The following is a 20679-nucleotide window of genomic DNA, read 5'->3' as shown; positions in this document are numbered from 1 at the left end:
GAAGGGCTTTGCACTCTGCTCTGAAAATAGTAAATGTCCATTTAATGGTAGCAGTTATCTGCTTACTTATTTTAATAGAAGTTATGTCTTACTACTACCTTTTGGGTCATTTCTTGCTCAAACACTTTAATTTCTGTACTGAAACAGAAAGATGTTGAAGTTGAAGGAAAGGTAGATACTTGTTGACAGTAAAAAGCAGCTGGACATTTAGTAGGCATTTGTTAATGGCAGCTGCAACAACTTGAAGGGATTGAGTGTTGAATGTCCCTGTTACATGAAGCCAGATGGCTCTGGGACCACAGAATCTTTGTGGTAAGATAAAACAATGATTCTGTGGTCAAATACAACAATGATCTGCAGAGGACTGTTCACTTAACACAAAAGTTGATTAACTGCCCATTTTCATCGTAGATTGTTACATGTAAATGTGGTAGAGAAATCCCCACTGAGAAATCCCCATGGAGGGTCTTGTAGTATTACAAATCATCCATCCACCCACCCCCTGCCATTTTGGGGTTTGGCAAATTCAGACTTTCCTAAAGCAAAATACCTTGGATATTGTGCCCTCTGTTTTGCTCAGGGTTCATCAAGGAAAGATGAGAGAATATTGATACTACATTGCATACTTTTCTTAATACCATGATTCAGACTGCAGTATTGTCCACTTCTGACTTCCGTTGCTTTCTGGGTTGTATTAAGGTCTCACCCAACCCAATGCATAGCACATTTCTGCTCTTGTTTTTGTGGTTCACCCTGTGCCCTTGGAAATCCTTCGGATTTCTGGCTTCACTTGTGCTCCAGTTACGGGGCAAGAGAGCCCTCTTGTGGCCAGCTGGACAGTGGCTCCTTCCAACCTCTACAGCAAATAGGCAGATACCAATTTTCCAGGTTGTGATAGAGCAATTTTTTCTCGTGGAAATAGCTCTAAGAAGAAAACAGCATTGTCTAAATCATCACAGTGCTGTTCACTTTACGCTCATCACAACTCTTTACAAGTCAGTCCAAATATAATATTTTTCAATAAAAGTCCTGACCTGGTCACCAGGATCTGACAACAGCTAAATCTATCTGAGTAGATTATAAGAGTGTCTTGTTATTGTGGCTGAGGTTTAAGATGGTAAGCTAGAGGCTGCAGAAAAAATAACTCGTTTTTGGCTCCTGTTTAACAGGAGAAGTTATGTCTTATTGTATGTTATTCAAATATGTTATTTATCCATAAAAGATGGCAGATATATTGGAAAACACATAATTTATTCTGCTTACTAGTCTTTCATGGATTTTTGAGGTATGACCTTGATGAGAACATAGAGTCTATAATGTTATTATATTTATGAATGCAATTTAGATTCATTCCATGAAACTTTGTGGCCTGGCTTCCCTTACTAAAGGTTTCTTACTACTCTCTATTATTATAATTATTTAACAGAGTCTAGTTTTGCAAATAAAGAATAAAAGCCTTCCTCTTCAATCTCCCTTGGAATGCCAAGAATTGCTATGTAATATCCTTGCTATCTGCATTTGCCAGGTTCTGAAAAGGACCCCATACCCTAAATCCAATCTTTAAAATGGCAATAATGATATCTACTCTACAGGGCTGTTGTGAAAATTACAGCTAATGTAAGTGTAAGTGCTAATTTAGGTTTCTCAATGTTTCTCAATTAACGTTTCACTCCGCATTTCTCAATGGGCCCCTATTAGCTTTTCCAGCAGCACAGTTTTTATGGCACAATCTGTCTGGGGCATTGCAGGACATTAGCATCCCAGTAGTACTCCTGTTCAGTCACTGCGACAACCAGAGACACCTCCACACATTTTCCACGAGAGAAGTGCTGCCCTTGCTTGAGAATCACTGACATCTAATAGACAGCTGATTCATGATAGATGCTGCTCCTTGTACCATTAGAACTGCAATAGGAACACTTTGCAGGTTTGCTCTGCTGCAGAAATACTCATTGGGCAGTTCAGGCCCTTGTGTTCACAGTGACCACAAGCAGAGCCTTCCCAGCTCAGGATCAGTCCTAGGACCCTTGCCTACCTGGAACAGGGCTGTCGTGACAAATTTGCCTGACTGGTCATCACTTTGGGGGCCTTAGCATAATCAGGGAGCAAATATCCCCGCACACAGTACCTAGGAAACAAAACCCAAGGGTATTTTCTCAGGCAAGATCCTTTCAATTTCTGGTCCCCATGTGAGCTCATTTGTTCTGACCTGTGGTGTAAACTTGTAGTTAAAAGCTTATTCAATCATGTGACAAACATTTATTAGTACTTGCTATGTACCAGACCCTGTGCTGAGCACTTTACATGTATGATTTTATTTCATCCTCTCCATAGTCCCGTGAAATAGATATTATCCATAATTTAGAGATGACGGAAATAAAGCTCAAAAGATAGTTGTCTCTCAGAGTCTTATGGCCAGTAAGTGCATGGACCACATTCAGCCTCAGGGCTGTCTGACTCCAAGTCCATGCTCTTGCCCCTCTCTCTCCTCCTGCTGCCTCCCCAGTGAGTGTGACAGCTCCTGAGCATGGAGCTAAACACTTATGAGAGAGACAGAACAGCAAGTGGCCTGGTAAGTGCCAAGACGTGGGGGGTGCACAGGATACCATGAGAGCACAGACAGAAACTGGGAACCTGCCCAGCCCGTGGTGGTGTGGAGAGGGCGGGATCACAGAAGGCTTCCTGAAAGAGGTGACGCCTGAGCAGGATCTTGGAGGAGGATTAGGAATGAATCATGCTTCAAAGTGAGATTAGAGTGTTCCAGGCAGATGGTTCAACACATTCCGAGAGGGAAGCCGGCAACTTCTGGGTATTGGGATTAATTTAAGGATAAGGGCAAGAATGGCAAATGATGCGGCTGGAGACCTCTAAAGATGTCTAACTGGTTTCTCTTCCAGAGTAGATCCTGTGCCCCAGTAAGTAACCCAGATTGTTTTCTTTTAGCCAGGGACAAGTGGTGGCCTTCAGACCCTCAGATCATATCAGAAGGGCTGTATGCGATCGCCGTCGTGCTGAGCTTCTCTCGCATTGCATACATCCTGCCAGCCAACGAGAGTTTTGGGCCCCTGCAGATCTCCCTAGGGAGAACTGTGAAAGATATCTTCAAGTTCATGGTCATTTTCATCATGGTATTTGTGGCCTTCATGATCGGGATGTTCAACCTGTACTCTTACTACCGAGGTGCCAAATACAACCCTGCGTTTACAACGTAAGTATCCAAGGGCTTTCACCTGAGGGTCTCCCTGGGCTTCCTGGGAATCCTTAGGAGTCTCCTAAAGGTGGCTTTTTGTAGAGACTGGGGTTTCCTTGCTATTTCTCAAGGTTAAAGGCAACTTTATTCAAGGGTGTCTTAGAGTTCAAGTTCTGGAGTGGAAGAACAGAAGAGCTGAGTTAAATCCTCACTTTGTCCGCTTACATTCCATGTGACCAAGGGCATGTTCCCATTTAGAATGTGTATATATATATATAGAATGTGTAGGAATGCTATGTTTTCTAGGATTTGACATTTTCAGCACTCAGGAATTACTGTATTTCGTAAATGGAAAGACCACTACTAAAAACAGAATGCCGTTAATAGAATGTTGTCTTTGGTTTCCAAAGTCGATATACTAGAGTGAGTGAAAATAATAGAGGCGAGATATTTCATGGTAAGCTTTGGGTATAAAGTTAAGACTGCAATCCACAAGTTATCCCAGGGTAAATGGTGCAGCATCAAGCATGCTGGCGAGTATTCTTGGGGCAGACAGGAAATGGGTTAACATCTTTGAGACTTCATTTTTTCATTTTAAAAATGGTGGTAATAATACCTGCTTCATATGGATGGTGCAGTGATTCAGTGAGATAATGTAACTCACACAGAAAATTCTCAATACATGATAAAAAAAAATAGTATTACTATTATTATTGTCTTAGCCTAGGTTACCTAGAAAACAGAACTTTGGGTAAAAGTTGCATGCTAACACTTTATTAGAGCAAGGGAGTGTGATCTAAGGGAAATAAGACTGAAGGAAAAAGGAACATGAAGAATGGGAAGAGGGGAAGCAAGTACAGAGTGTTGCTGCATGAGAGGTGTGAAGTGAGGATGGGGAAAGCAAATACAGGCAGCTGCCCTGGCCACCATCCATCGGAATACACAGCCTGGGCATGATGGACCTCTCCAAGGGGACTGTCTGGAATTACCACATCTCAGAATAGCCCATCAGCCTGAGAAATAGAGAATTTATCATTCAGATCGGTCCCATCTGCTTTCTCTCATTAGTCACTCCATAGGACATTAATTCACCTACACTTCCAGGGCAGCCCTGGGGAAGCCATATCCACCCAGCGTGGTGGAAGGTCTGTGAGCAGTTGCAGGCCACAGCTCTCCATGCCTGGCTGGGCAAGCCAGGTCCTGTGCATGGGATCCAGCAAGTCCTGCAGCATCATGTGCCTCTGCAGCAGGAAGGAAGGCTCATGTGAGAGAGGCAGGAGGCATGCAGCCTGAGCATGAGGCAAGACACTGAAATTAGGGTACAGAAGTAGCTGCTGGGGGTGTTCCAGGAGGCCAAGCAGGCCAACTAACACAATGACATGCACTCCCGCCAACCGTGAAGGTAGTAATGGAGCTCTCTGAGCCTATGTCTGCAAAGACCCAAAGCTCCTCCCCTGGGGTGGGGGTGGGGAAGGATGCCAGGTGGTCTCCTGGAGGGCCAGCCATCAGTAACGCTGAGAAGAGTCTAGTGGAAGAGTCTGGAAGACCTGAATATACATTCTAACACAGGCATATGTGGGCTGGTGACCTTAAGCCAAGTCACTTGATTTATCTGAGCCTCTGCGTCCTCGTCTGTAAAATGAAAATAAGATTTCCCACCTTAATCGTAAATACCCTCATGGATAAATAAGGCTGTTTACATAAAGTGCGTGAAACACCAAAGTGTTTCCAGTCCATGTCCTGCCCCAGACCCACTCAGCTCCAGAATTTCGCCTTGCCTTCACCAAGCTCTTGCCCAGAATCTTGAAAGGAAGATGAGGTTTCAGCCTTGTGAAATCAGAGCACAATAGCCAGGATCAATGTAGCTAAGCACTTCCTGACACTTGTCCCCAGGAAGCTCTGAGTGGCCTGGAATGTCAGTTTTCCAGCTAGTAGAAATGGCTCTGAGCCTTGCCACCCAGACTCCCTGAGCAATTTCCAGGTTGTGGCAAGGCCTCATCTTGCTCTTCAGAAGAAATCACCCATTAAGGTAACATGCGTTTCTCCAAGAACCAAGTACAACGAACTCTGTGCCACTCAGCTCAGAATCAGGGACTACACTGCCCCACCCAGCTGAAACCACCTAAAACAGTGGGACTCTGGTGCTGTTGAACCATAGAAGCTGTTACTCTCTGAGGCAAAGAAGTAGCTTGTGTGTCACAGAGAACAGGTGCCAGGCCCGATGCTAAGAAATGCACCTGAGAGGTGCTTGGCTCTGCTCCTTGGCCCACATGTTATGCTGGAGCCTCAGTACCCCATGGACAGACAGACTAGGTTTCGGTCTGAGCTCTGCTTCCTCTTACTGACTTTGTGGCTTTGGGCAAGTGCTAAATCTCCTGGGCCTGAATTTCTCCAGCTCCAAAATGAGAATACTAACAGAGCCAACTTCACAGGATTATTGTAAAGATCCAATAAGAAGAAATATGATCAAATACAGTACTTGGCATAAAATGAGCCTTTAACAAATAGTAGTGATGATAATGGAGATGGTGAATAATTTATCCTCAGGGGAGAATAAATTGCAGGAAAAGGCACCTGAGTACTGAATTGGTCTATAACATCCTTTCTGGAGAGTGGTCTAGCTTATACACTGTCCACTAGCTCAGGGCAAGCACATTATTGAATCAGCTGGACTACTTTATATCACCCCAATACTTTGTGATTAAATGTTGAAGGAATAGAATAAATTTCAATCACCCAAAAGCAAATTTGCTCTAGATCTGCTAAAGGTAAAACTAAATGTATCCACTCTGCATGGGATGCATTGTTACTGAACACAGAAAGGATGTCAGCCAATAAACAAAGGCTCTTACCCTCTGTGGTCAGACCCTGGTGTCCCTCCTGTGTTTCTAGCCTAGCATGGTGCCTTGCAAAGGGTATTTGCTCATTAAAGCTTCATGAACAAGATTGAGGGAATAAACAGTAGAAAAGAAGCCAGAGTCAAGGTAGTCAAATAAACAGTAGACAGGGCATTAGACAGGGCGTTTGACAGTGCGGGCTTCTGTCCTGTTCCTACTGCCCAGAGTGCTCTGTGCAATTCCTCTTCCTTCCTCTACAGACAGCCTGTATCACCAGCCCACAGTCCCTCAGTCCCTCAGAAGGTCGGTGCCATGACACACAGGAAAATGACAAAGGGGCAGGGCGTGGTGGTCACGTTTATAATCCCAACACTAGGAAACCGAGGTGGAAGGATCCCCAAGAGTTTGAGACCATCCTGGGCAATATAGTGAAACCTCATTTAAAAAACAACAAAGAAGAAAAAGAAAGAGGAGGGAGGGAGGGAGGGAAGGAGGAGAGATCATGACTTTAGAGTAGGGCTGACCTGGCCACAATTCTGAACTAGATGCAACACAGCTAACCCATAGAGGGAGAAAGGCAAGTGGCCTGGGTTGGTGTCTTTGAGATTAGAAAGAGTCATGGGGAAAAGGAAGAGGAGAAGAAAAGAGCCAAGCAATTGGCTTGTCCCATGCACTGAAAACTGAATGAACATTTCCTGGACATGAGGGGCCCAACCAAAGAGGACCCCAGGCCTTCCAGGATAGGGAAGAGGAGAAAAGGTGGGGAGGCAGCAAGCACAGCGAAGAAAGGACAGGAGATTTATCACCTTGGCAGTTCCTGAAATGGGATGTGTAGCTGTGAATAGGATTTGATTGAACAGGAAAACAGTCAATAGAGCAGTGAAGTGGAGAGAGAAAAGAATGGATTTTTGTAAATGCCATCTTTTACCTTTTGACTGCTGTCTGGAGCATGTCATCCCCACCCCAAGAGATCTTCTTTGTTAATAAAAAAGCCATGTGAGGATAAATGAGACTCAGGCCTTAGGGTACTCAAAGCTGTTCTTGGTGCCAGCCATGCTGATGATGAAGTCAAACAACCTCACTCAGGTGAATGTTTGCTCCAGAGCAGCGCATCCCCAGGCCACCCTGCCCAGCTCATAATCTTCCCTTTGGCCCACCCACAGGTGAGTGACCTGTTCTCTGTGGGATTTTGAGCTTGTAGGGTACGGCAGGGGTCCTCTCATCTGTTTCCATAGACTTGGCAGACCCAATCCTATAGAAGGGAAGTTTGGGTTGGAGCACACTGCAGGTATCCCCCTAGCCCCACTTTTGACCTCCCCTCAACCCCATTCCTGCCATGTCCAAGGGCAGTTGGAGTCTCTAAAGACTGTTCAGGAGTTCACTTTGAAAGTCAGCTGTTAGGAGCCTACAGGGAGCTTTTCCATATGAGCTCTGGTCACCATAGGGGTGCAGTCCCAGGCCAGCTCACAAAAACCAGTCCCACCATCTTGTAGCACTTTCCCAAGGAGAACAGGTAGAACAGGCATTCTGGGACAAAAGGAAAGAAAAGAAGAAAGATTTCTCTACCAACTGCAGCCCCCAACCCTTAACCAAGCCCTGCCCTATCTCCCAGTGTATTCCAGTTCAAAAATCGCATACCTCCCCCAGCCCGGCCACTCCCAAATTCTCATTTTCTCCATCCAGCAGACCTCAATCAAGAGACTGGAAGAAAATGGATGGATTGAACTGGTTCAGCCCAAGGTGTGAATAAATAGGCAGTATGAGTAGCCATAACAGCTCAGTGGTTCTCAAACCACATCAGAATCACCTGAGGAAGTGGCTAAATGTGGGACTTCCCAGGCTTTTCCTCTTAGTCTAATCACAGTATTTCTGAGTAGGACCCAGAAATCAACATTAGCAAGCCCCTGGTGGGTTCTGGTACAGATGGTGTAGGACCACAGTATGAGAAATGCTAATCTGATCCAACCTCATCATTGCACAATAGGGAGATGGAAGTCACTCTCAGCTCTGTGTACTTCAAAAACAAGGAGCTTGTTATCTTGAGTATCTTATTGGAAGGATTTCAGGCTCTATGCAGGCAACTGTTTTTAAGGCACAACCCCCTGAAGAGGTAGCCGGATCCAGTTGAAGCAAGCCCCAGAGTCAGATCCTATGAGTAGTTCCCAATTTTTCAGCCTCCTTCCACTTCGGAACCAAGAATTCTCTCAAAGGTCTGGACTGTTTTTCACAGCCACTTCTGTGTCCGGTGCTGGCCTGAGGGCAGAAGCATGGAGCGCTGGTCGTCGAGCTGGGGCCTGTCTGGGCATGACAGATAGTACACCTGCTGGCGACTCATTATCTCCAAGCCACTTCTATTAGAAACTGCAAATGACCACAGGCAAGGAAGGATAAGTGTTCAGACAAGGTTTATGCTCTCAGAGTACAAAAGTGAAGTATCCCAAGACAGGCAAGGAAATGGAGAGAAAAATCTCCTGAGAATACACTTCCTTTAATAAAGTCTTTTTTAAAAATTCTCAGTTCAGACTGTTAGGAATTTTGTGATTGGGAACATATTTTTAACCTTATCAATAAAGTCAGTAGAGAAATAGAGTTTGCTTTTTGGAAGTTTGTTTTACAGCCAACTTTGCTGAAATGCACATAGTCCATAAAGTGAAGACGTTTCTGCTTAGAGGCTGTATGGAACTGTTGGGGTTACAGGGTTAGAAAAAGAGAAATAAAAGGTCCATGGCTCCTAGGTGAAATGCTGCTGAGTGACAATGCATAGGAAAAGGGTGCCTAGGCCAGGCACGGTGGCTCACGCCTATAATCCCAGCACTTTGGGAGGCTGAAATAGGCGGATCACGAGGTCAGGAGTTTGAGAAGAGCTTAGCCAATATGGTGAAACCCCATCTCTACTAAAAATACAAAAATCAGCCGGGTGTGGTGGCACACACCTGTAGTCCCAGCTACTCAAGAGGCTGAGGCAGAAGAATTGCTTGAACCCGGGAGGCAGACGTTGCAGTGAGCCGAGATCATGCCCCTGCACTCCAGCCCGGGGAAGAGAGCAAGGCTCCATCTCAAACAAAAAAGAAAGACAGAAAGAGAGAGAGAGAAAGAAAGGAAGAGAGAAAGAGGGAGAAAGAAAGGAAGAAAAGAGAGAGAAAGGAAAGAAAGAAGGAAAGAAAAAGAAAGAAAGAAGATGAATGCCTTTCTCATACTGTGGCTGGTGATGGTGATGGAATAGCTACACAGAAAATAGGAGGGGCCGGAGGCAATGAGGTGGCCCAGAGCAGGAAGTGAAGTGAAGGGCACTCTAACACAACCCATGGTGGGCCCCTGTCTCCCCTTTGAGTGAACTTGGCCTTCCAGACTTAGTTCTGATTGTAGACTAAACGTCGCTTCTGTTTCTCAAAAGATCATCTCAGCCCATCTTTTCTGTAGGGTGTTGTGAAGTCAGCTTCATAGCATAGCTGGGTTGAGACTTTTCTAATCAAAATAATACCTCTCTTAAGGTTGTTCTGTCTCCCCAGGAGTCATTTTAATAGAAGTAGCTTCAGCAATGCTAGGCAAAATTAGAAGCTTCTATTTTCCATGACACTTATGAGAAATTTCCATACTTTATAAGGGAGGGATTCAGGAAGCACTGATTCAGCCCCACCCAGCTTGTCCTTGCCATAGAGAAACCAGATTTCTTTTCCAGCCCTGGGAATTGCAGCTGAGAGAGAGGATCCTTAAGACCCTGCCCACACACCCCCATCCATCATGGACTGTCCCAGCCTCGAGGCTGAGCTTTATATACTTGGCTTAGAGCCAAAATTGAGGCTTCAGATTGTCCTTTTGGAGTTGGTAAAGAACAGGAATCATAATAAAAAATATCAATTTGTTGACCAACTCATGACAGATATGCACCTGCTTTCTCATTTAATCCTCACAGTGGAATAACACAAATACTACTACAGGAAACTGAGGCTCAGAGAGGTACCAGACTTGCCCAAGATCATAGAACCAATAAGAGAATCTGAATACAAATTCACATGACTCCAAGCCTATCCTCCACCTTTGGCCTAAAATTTTCAGCACTCATACAAAGGCCTACACTTTGAGATGGATGCTAAGTCTCTAAGAGTTGAGTTGCTCTCCTATAGTAGTAAATTCTGAAGAAGAGCATGTTAACTCAGATTTGGATTACCATTGAGAACCTGGTGATTCTACATATCTCAGCTCTAATATGCAGACAGCAGTTGTCCCCTGGATAAAGCAGGTTTCTATTCTAAAGTGAGCTCCCACATTTGACAAACATGTATGGAGCAACTACTCTATGCCAAGTTGTGTTTGGCCCTGAGGCCATAGAGATTAATACGCCAATTCTGTCCCTAGGAAACTCATGGACAAGTGGGGATGGTGAGGGGGCGATGGAAAGCAACAGCTATGATCCCATGTGATCATCATCAAAGGGTACTTGAGCAGCACAGGGAAGAGGAAGCACTGAGCCCTGCCTGGCAGTGTCAGAGAAGGCTTCCTGGAGGGGGTGGCTCTAAACAGAGAGTTTGGGAGGATGACAGGAAGGGCACTCTGGCCTGTGCAAGGCATTTTTGGAGAGCTTCACATAGGAAGGCATTTGGGGAGATGGCAGAAGATTAAATCAGAGCATCAGGTAGGAGCTAGATTGTGAAGCACCTCATAAGTCCTGATAGAGTGTTAGAGTCTCCGTTAAGGCCTTTGTAAAAGGAGAAAGATGTAACTGGATCTGCTTTCAGGAAGAGTGCTGTGGCAGCTGCATGAAGGGTGGGTTGGAAGGGGTGAGAGTGGAGGCCCGGGCTGGGTGCTGGGATTCTACTGTGAGCAAAAGCAGAATTTTTTTCTGTGGCCCCTCCCCTCACGAAACTTGCAGACTGGTTGAGAAGATAGATGTTAATCAAATAGTCACAGGAATGGGGGCATGGTTACAAATTGGGAAAACGTTCCAAAAGACAGGAATGTGAAAGAAAGGCAGTTACAAAAGGAGCTGAGCTAGATCCCCTGGGAGGTTCTGGCAAGAGCCCCGTGAGAGAGTGCACTGCTGCACGCAGGGAGTATGGGACGGAGAAGGGGAGCACGGGCAGAGTGGCAGGCTCTGGCTGCAAAGGGGATCCTGCTGAGGCTGCCCAGGCCAAAGTATATCATAAAACACACCAGAACCAATGACATATTGAGAGAAACCCAGGGAGAGGGCACCCTGAGGCACCCTAGGACCTGGCCTACTGCCAGTTTCACTGTGCAGAGTGTGCTGAATGTGTTTGCAGGTGGGGAAGAAGGAATGGCATCAGCCTACTGGGCTTTAAAAAGGACCAGTTTTTCCCAGGACCCTGGGTCAGTGTTATAACATGGGCATCTCTGATCCAGAAGCTCCGCAGGCGAGTTCATCATCAGACTTTATTATACTGTGGCAGTTACAATCTCCACCTTTTATCTTACAAATTCAAGTCAGGACCGGCTGGGCACAGTGACCCACACCTGTACAACCCCAACACTTTGGGAGGCCAAGGTAGGTGGCTTGCTTGAGCCCATGAATTAAGAGACCAGCCTGGACAACAAAGTGAGACCCCATCTCAAAAATTAATTAATAAATTAATGCAAGTCAGGCATAGGGTGTTTGGGGGGCTGAGATCTTACTGCACCCACTTTCACATGGAGAAACCAGCACAGAGGAGTTCTGAGGCTTGATGGAGAAGGCAGCCAAGATCCCTGTGGGACCCGGTTCAGGCTCAGAGAGACTGGGGACCTGAAAATGACCTTTATGTGTCAAAAAAAAAAAAAAAAAAAGATCATTTGGGTCTCATAGAAGGTCTTTTTCTTTGTATAACTCTCCAACAAGTGATAAAAATATAGATCTTTTCTCGGACTACTTTAGAAGAATTGTTACAACAGACATTCTACGATCATAAAATATTTATGGATACATTCTTCTCATGTTTATTTGTGACATGGATTCTAAAAGCCTGGGAACTTAAGCCTCTGGAACAGTCTGAGAGCCACCACATTTTGAGGAAAAAGACCTGACAATCAATCCACATTTTCCATAATGCTGGCTTCACGGCACACTCTCGGGCACTGCCCTGGACCCTCCATCTGCTTCTCAGCCTGTCACTGTCTGACAGGGGAAAGGGTCCTACCTTTCTGTGCACTAAAATTCAGTTCTATGATGACAATGTGATTTAAACTGCCATTCATCAGAGTGACAGTGGCAGGAAACTGCAATGTCCAGGGTTAGCTCAAGGTATTACCAGCAGGGGCAGGTCTGAGGCAAGCTGGGTAAGACCAAGTGCCAGATCACCTTATATCTCAGTTTCCCAGCATTCCATCATTCATTGACAAAAATGTCCACTGACCCCTCCCCCCAACTACAGCTGGACACTTTCTGAGTACTGAGGACACAGTGGTGAAAGAGGTGAGAAGGCCCTGTCAGCATGGAGCTCACATTTCTGAGAGAAAAGAGGCAAAAAGATAAACAAATAGGCAAATAAATCATTATAGATTAAGTGCTGGGAGCTAAAGAAGTAAGACACTGTACAGAAGAGTCATGACGGAGGGCCTCCTTCAGACAGGTAGTCAAAGAAGGCCTCATGGAGCACGTGCTGACTGAGTCTAAAGCCTGAATGAAAAAATAAGGAGGAGCAGCCAGGTACAGAGAGAGGGGAAGGCATTCCAGGAAACACCTCAGCCAGTGCACCCAGGCAGAGTGCAGTGAGTGAAGGGAGAGCCAGCCTTGGTGGGAGGAACCAGACTACCCCAGGCCTCAAAGGCCTGCACTAGGTAATGATGGGCTTTGTCAGCCACAGGGAAAGCCACTGACGAAGAGGGGCAGGATCTGATTTCTGTTTTTCAAGGGTTTTTCTGAGAATGAATTGTGGGGCTCCAGAGTCTTTCAGCCAGATATTGGAGCCTATTGCAGTTGAGGCAGATTGTTTAAAAATGAATACTAGTAGTAAAATTAGTAACGTTAATTGAGCAAGTAGTATGTGCCAGGCAATAATTTATGCATTTCACATGCATTCTATTAACTCATTCATTCCTCACAATAACTCTATGAAGTGGAGATTAGTTTTTCTGTTTTATAGCCAGGAACAAAGCAGCACAGAGAGACTAGGCCCTTTGGCCAAAAAAATATGCTCAAACCCAGGTTTGCCGGGATTCAGAACCTGCACCTCGATTGTTTCATCATCACCTGGACTCAACACTAGAATCAGGGAACAGGAAGTCAAAGTGTGCATCAGGGATTTATTCATTCGTTCATTCGGCAGACTGAATTTCTTGAATGGCATCCGTGTGGCAGGCTCTCATGAGGTTTACAGTTTCAAAGATGATATAAACACAGCTTCTTCCCTCGAAGAGTTCCCAGGCTGCAAGGGGTACAGTGGAACCCCTCAGTATAAATAAATCTAGGCTGCACAAGCTTTACACATCCTACTTCTTTGGCGTCAGTTCTGTGACCCCAGACTCTTCTATTTCTAGACTGTCTAAATCCAATTCCTTGGTTAGGACCCAACGTAGAACTCAGAGGTGATTCAGAGGACAGAACTTTGCAGGGCCAAGGAAGGGATGAGTTCAGACTTTCTCAGGCATTTAACCATCCTCAAACCTGGTCCAACTGCTTTCAGTCTCTGGGTCTGGGCATTAAAGAAGCACAGCCTCTGAGAAGATCTTTATCCATTCCAAACACCTTACTCCATCAGCCCAGCGTGGATGGCAGGTAAGCATTATTCCCCTTCAGCAGAACTCTAGCAGAGTGCCAGCTATTGTCTGCCAAGCCTTGGAAACAGCCTTTTTCAATTAAAGGCTGATCCTCCTGCTTAATTTTAGCCTGCTATGTGCTGATTTGAGTAGGTAACTGAACTGAACTATTCAGTGGTAGGGGTAGAGTCCTGGCAGTAGGGGAAAGGAGATGTCGCCTTCTGAAGAAGCAGCAATTTTGCTGTCGCCCTGAATCCTCTCCGTGTTGATCAGTTTATTCTCTGAGGCTCGTATACAATGGCCTCTTCAGGCAACCTGTTATTACAGACCTGGGGAACTGATTACCTCGTCCCTGCTTTCTGCATGACAAGTCAGCCCCGACCTTCCCACACCCCCCACAGAACTGTGGCCTATTCAGTGTCACTCATGGGCTCTTTTCCTCCTTTACTTCATTAGGAGTGCTTCTTATGCTAGGGTGGCCTATTGACTAACTTCAGTCCCTTCCACTGCAGGCCCAGAGTCAAATATGAAAAGACAGCATGGGCTGAAATAATCAGAAAGTGTATTTGCATAAAATCAAGGGTCTGTGATGATCTTTGCAGATGAGAAGAAAAACGAGACTTGTTCAGAAAACAAGCAGCTGAATTATTGACTCCATTCAGCCCTGTGTGGAAGCACCTGAGGGGCTGAGGGGCTGTGTGTATGCTGGGAAGGGCAGAGGCAATCAGAGCCTCCCTGCTTACAGTCTCATAGCATTCTCTTACCTTACTGGGCTTGCTTTTAGACAGGGACCTCCAAAAGGACGGAAACACGTTTGATGTGGGCACCTGTGTATCCTCATCACCTGGTATGGTGCCTGGCACATGGTTCAATAAATAAATCTATGAATCAAAATAATAACTGCTATTTATTGGACTTTATATTTCACATAGGTTGCTCATTTAATCTTCATGGCAACTGAACAACAGAAGCATCACTCTGCCAATTTCATAGTTGGGGAAACTCAGACTCAAACAGGCTTTGTCCCATGCCCAAGTCCATACAGCCACTACCAGGTGTGGCTAAGATTTGAACCCAGGCTTGTACCCTGGATCTTCTCACTCCTCTAACTCTCTCTGTGATGTCTCCTGTGATTGACACAGTCGAAGGAATCTGTGGCAAACTCTATAGCTAGCTAGGGTCGGTGGGAAGAGGATGTAGAGCCAGTAGATGCCATTTCTGTCAGTAAAGAACCTCATATCTAGTCTTAAGACCAGTTAGTGGTCAGAATCTCAGCACTTTGGGAGAGGGAGGCGGGCGGATCATGAGGTCAAGAGATGGAAATCATCCTGGCCAACATGGTGAAACCCCGTTTCTACTAAAAAAATATATACAAAAATTAGCTGGGTGTGGTGGCACGCCTGTGGTCCCAGCTACTCAGGAGGCTGAGGCAAGAGAATCACTTGAACCTGGGAGATGGAGGTGGCAGTGAGCTGAGATTGCGCCACTGCACTCCAGCTTGGCAAAAGAGTGAGACTCTGTCTCAAAAAAAAAAAAAAAAAAAGACCAGCTAGTTCACAGTGGGGCTTTGTGTGAGACAAGTAGCTTCATGGTAAATAGCAACTAGGCAAGTTCCAAGATATTTTCTTCCTGAAAGCCAGCCCCATTTCTTCCCAGTGACTGGCTTTCTACCCCATGCCCTGGGTTCCAGAGCTCATGAGAACTGTGGATGATGATTGATACATAACTCAGAGACCATCGCAACCTCATGGGGCATTCGGGCCAGCTCCAATATCTGAGCCGTTGGGATAAGTGACATGCTATTGATTCATTCCAATGCGAGCCTTCTCTCTGAGAATATATTACTATGGGTGCCCAAGATCAAGGCAACACAAGTCTTTTCCCACTCAGGGCAGTGACGTCAAGTTTCATTTATTTCCTGCCATATGTTAAGTTGGAAGATGACACTAGCATGGCATCTTAAGTTCATTATAGAGCTCTAATCACCATAAAAAGCAACAAGTTTTCACTGAAGTTTTTTTCTACCAGGATGTCTGTCATTTTCATATTGATTTATCAGCTCTTTGTGTAAGGAAATCATCCATTGTTTGTCTTATATTTGCAAATATAAGTTCTTTTCTCAGTCTTTTGCCTTATGTTTTTACTTATTACATTTTTCATGTGTACAAGTAAAGTTTTGTGTGGTCAAATCTCTCAATCTTTGTAGTTTTTGAAAGTTCCCCCAGCCCAGAAGTATATAATAAATTATCGCCAATACTCTATTCTAGTGATTTTACCATGTAATTTTTTTTAACATTTAACTCCTCAATTTTATTCAGAAGTTATTCAATTATATGGTTTGTACTATGGATAAAATATTGTATTGCTTACAGTTTAGCCTAGATAAGTAGATATTACTCAGCCTATAAGGTACCCTCTAACAACACCAAAAAAAAAAAAAAAAAAAAAAAACAGCAACAGAATTATTCTATTCAGTTAGTCCACTTGTCTTCATGACAAGAGCATGTGGGTACAAATGAAAGACCCAAGAGCCCCAGATGGTGAATCTAGCCATGTTAAGTGAATCAAGCCAATAGCCCCACCTTTCTTTAAAGGAGGATTTTATTATCTCATTCATTTTGCCCCATGAAAAGTGAAAGCAAGGGCCATAGCCATTTTCCCTTAAGAGCTTAGAAGAGATCTTAGAAACTCATTGTTTAGGGCTGGGCATGGTGGCTCACGCCTGTAATCCCAGCACTTTGGGAGGCTAAGGTGGGCAGATCACAAGGTCAGGAGTTCGAGACCAGCCTGACCAACATGGAGAGAGCCCCCATCTCTACTAAAAATACAAAAATTAGCTGGGCGTGGTGGCACATGCCTATAATCCTAGCTACTCTAGAGGCTGAGGCAGGAGAATAGCTTAAACCTGGGAGGTGGAGGTTGCAGTGAGCTGAGATCGTGCCACTGCACTCCAGCCAGGGCGACAAGAGCAAAACTCCGTCTCGGGGGAGAAAAAAAGAAAAGAAAAGAAATGCAGAGTTTGGCTAAGACCCAGTCCTGCCCAGACAGACTCTAGCAGTGCCAGTGAGTTTGGGCCTCTTGTAGAGCCTCCTGGAGAAATGGCCAAATCCAAGTCCAAGAGTTACTCCTTAAACTACAGAATAGAAATAAAACACATGTGCAGCACTGAAGACTGTCTGGAAGACAGACAACAAATTGAACAGATCAGCATTCCAGCCTAGGTTAATTGTCCTGAGCTTCGGGGATCAGGTAAAGGAGGGACTAAGGCAAAACCTTGAGATTTATAAATATTACCTTGCTGGAACACATACTGCTTAATGGGCCAGGCCTGTTTCATCAGATTATTGACATAGAATATCTAAGAGAAGGCACCAAGGATAAATCAGGGCTCAGTGGCAAAATGTATGGCAAGAAGCAAATGAGAAAACTATGCAAGCTGAATGTAAGCCCATTTTCCCTAATTGAAATTCAGGTTTTCCCTGGATGTGTTCTGTAATTGCTCACTTCATTTGTGTCAGCCAAAGTTTTCTGGGTTGTTCCAAGGTAAGAAAGGGGAGATGAATTTGGGTAAAACCTCTCTCTATGGCAAGAATGATCCATCCCTGCGGTGGTCCATGGCAAGTGTATAATCCTAGATCAGCCCTTGTCTTCCTAGCCTCCCCTTCAGACGCTGTGTCCTCCAGTTTTCACCTGGTCCTGCCAGGAAGAGAGCAACTGTCAGAGAGATGGCCTACTGTCTCCTTCCAGTTTGGAATTTAGGGCTCATCTGGTGGTTTTAGAATCTCTCTGTCACTGTTCTCTTTCACTAGTGTGATAACTGAAAGATTGCTTCATAATGGGACGCAATACCACAGTGAATCATGACACAGGGTGGATGACATCTTTTTCACACAGAATGCTTCATCTCGCATGAGGAAACACTTCTCCCCTTTCCCAGAATAGCACCAGGAGCTGGAGCTCTACAATAATGGCTTAATACCCTATTGTGCTTCTAAACCCCCAACTAAATTCTTTCTCACCAATGCCAAAATGAATTAAATGTTTCAAACTCACAGTTTAAAAAGAAGCCAAAAACAAACACTGACAATACAATCCCACTCCAAATATCAGTTTTTCAGACTCTGAAGAGTGTGCATAGAGAATGAGCCAAACAGCTGGCCAGACACACACACATGTACACACATACACACATACACCCCCACGCAATCACACTTGGGAGAGCTGTAAATTCATGCGAGTCAAGAGTTGGATTTTTAGCCCAAGTGACAAGTACCAGTATTTTTGTACATCTTGTCAAATAAATACCAATCCTTGAGAAATGCTGATATTTTTAAAGATCTAGCTAATCCTGGCCATTTGTGGGTGAGTGTTGAAAACCTGAAATGTTAAAGAGGAAAAAAAAGTGCTTTTTCATAATGGTACCAAAAATCTGGATGAAAACTAAAAGAACTACACTTAACCATTCAGATGTTACCAGATACACTTGCATGGTCTAAACCTCCCAACCAAAATCCAGTTTTCTTATTGGATTTTAGTCATCAACCTGATACAGGGTCATGGCCATGAAGTATGGACTACGAAATGCACATGGGTCTTATTGGTAATACCACTGCACTTCAGTTACTTCGTAGTCTCCAAAGGGCCAAAGAGCAGTGTCCTCAAAGCCAAATCTAACCTGAACTGCCCTGAAGGCATGTGCAGCATCTAACCTAAGAGAGCCATAAGGTGAGGTTTGGGCAGTCACCTGGTGATTTTGAACCATGTGGACACACTCTCACTCTCGATAATTCAGAATTCAAAATCCCCACTCTCATTCTCGAAAATTCAGCCCCAGTTTAGAAAACTTAATACAAGTGGCTGCCTCAGCTCTGTAACATGGAGGTCATATGACAGCCCACCACAGAGCTGGTCACGAGGCTTAAATGAGCTGCTCTGTGTCAACTGCCCAGAAGCATTAGGCTCCAGGGATGCTGGCCTCCTGTGTAGACACTGCCCACTTCCCAGGTATCTGCCATCGCTCCCCTTCACGTGGACTGTGGAGTCTGAGAAGAAATAGTTAGGACTTAATGGAAGGAAGAATGTACTTTCTGGGGCCCATAATGTACAAGAACAAATATTTGCCCAGGTGTTTAATTTTAAATGTTTAAGTTAATTACAGTAAGAGAAAAGTGATACCACAGCTAGGAATCCCGATAAATGGATTGAATGAAAAATAAAGAGTCTGCCATTTTTAATATTCTTTCAAAGTCTTCTTAGAAATCTGAAAGCTGCATTGTCTCAGAATGCAGGCACCACCAACCAGCCCAGCCCCACTCCAGGGTAACAACTGGGCACTCCAGGGTAAAGCCTGACCAATGGCAACTTTAATTTAAAAGTTCAAGCTGGCCAGATACGGTTACTTACATCTCTCATCCCAGCACTTTGAGAGGCTGAGGTGGGAAAATACCTTGAACCCAGGAGTTCAACACCAGCCTGGGCAACATAATGGGATCCCATCTCTACAGAAACTAAAACAATTTGCCAGGTACGGTGTTGCACAGCTGTAGTCCCAGCTACTCAGGAGGCTGAGGCAGAAGAATTGCTTGAGTGCAGTAGGTCAAGGCTGCAGTGAGCCATGATTGAGCCACTGCACTTCAGCCTGGGCAGCAGAGTGAGATCCCGTCTCAAAATAAATGAATAAATAAATACATAAATAAAAGTTCAAGCTGGTGCAAACTTCGTGAAAGGACTGTCTGTTTCTTTGTAGAGTTGAAGAAAGTTTTAAAACTTTATTTTGGTCCATATTCGGCTTATCTGAAGTAATCTCGGTGGTGCTGAAATACGACCACAAATTCATTGAGAACATCGGCTACGTTCTCTACGGCGTTTATAACGTCACCATGGTGGTAGTGCTGCTCAACATGCTCATAGCCATGATCAACAACTCCTATCAGGAAATCGAGGTAAGGCCAGGGCGCTGAAAATGCTCGCTCTCCCTCATCTAATTTACATTGCTGTTTTCTACAATGACGTGAATGACGTTGGAAGCCTATGTGCTGTTAAATGTGTAGCCAGAATGACAAACAACAGAAATTCTTCCTGGATTGCTTCTAGAAATACTTCTGGTCAGTCTGCCCCATGGTATTGCTGGTACCACCATGAGGCCCAGTGAGGGCAGAAAGAACTGAGGTCATGAGTCTTTTCTCTTTTATACATGTCTTCTCAGGACATCGTCACTGTCTTTTGCCTCTCACGTGCTATTCATTAAGTACCTACTATATGCCAAACCCTCACTAGGCACTGGTGATACCAAGATAACTAAGACACAGTTTCTGCCCTAGAGAAACTCATAATCCAGTGAGAAAATCAAACAGGGCAATCAACAAATTCCAGTGCCCTGGGGCCAGTGCAGCCAGGTTTCGGGCAGCAGGGGGGTGATGTGGGGACAGAGACAGAGACTGACTATGAAGGAAGTTTCCAGAGGTGATGCTGGAAGGCCATTTAAAATGAGAACAATTTTGCCTGACAGATAAGGGAGTTGAGAGAATGTATCGGAGGGCAATTTATCAAAATCTAAAAGGCATGACCCATAAGCTATTGATTGCAGCCTTGTTTAGAACAGCAAGAAATTAAGTAGGAATCTAATTAAATAGACTATGATGCATCTGAAAAATGGGATGCTGTGCAATTCTATTTTAAGAAGGATAAAGATGTTCTCTATATGCTGATGGGGAAAGACCTCAAGTTACAACGGTAGGAGAAAAAACTCAAGTTGCAGAACAATGTATATAGTGGGCTCTCTCTGAAAGGGAATGAGATTCATTTGTGGTTGTATAAGCATATGAAAAGAACAAACCTCTGAAAAGGTCCACAAGAAAGACACCACAGGGGTGCCTGTTGAGAGGGGGTTAGGGGGCATGGTGGGTGGAATTCCTTTCTCTTTATACTTTTTATTTAGCCTTTATAAATCATATTGTTTTACCT

General features: G+C 44.6%; 1 protein-coding gene across 1 annotated transcript in view; it reads left to right on the top strand.

The window, feature by feature from the left end:
* The window catches only part of TRPC7 (transient receptor potential cation channel subfamily C member 7), a 148162-nt gene that overhangs the window by 109913 nt on the left and 17570 nt on the right, over positions 1 to 20679 (top strand). Inside the window, exons 7-8 of the mRNA XM_032250356.1 lie at positions 2944 to 3208; positions 19463 to 19658. Coding sequence (XP_032106247.1) covers positions 2944 to 3208; positions 19463 to 19658 — 461 coding nt within the window. The remainder of the gene's footprint in view (positions 1 to 2943; positions 3209 to 19462; positions 19659 to 20679) is intronic.

Source organism: Sapajus apella, unplaced genomic scaffold (assembly GCF_009761245.1).
Source record: "Sapajus apella isolate SASKATOON/1434 unplaced genomic scaffold, GSC_monkey_1.0 scaffold71, whole genome shotgun sequence".
Taxonomy (NCBI): Eukaryota; Metazoa; Chordata; class Mammalia; order Primates; family Cebidae; genus Sapajus; species Sapajus apella.
Note: the sequence above shows the minus strand (reverse complement) of the source record. Positions and strands in the feature narration are given on the sequence as shown.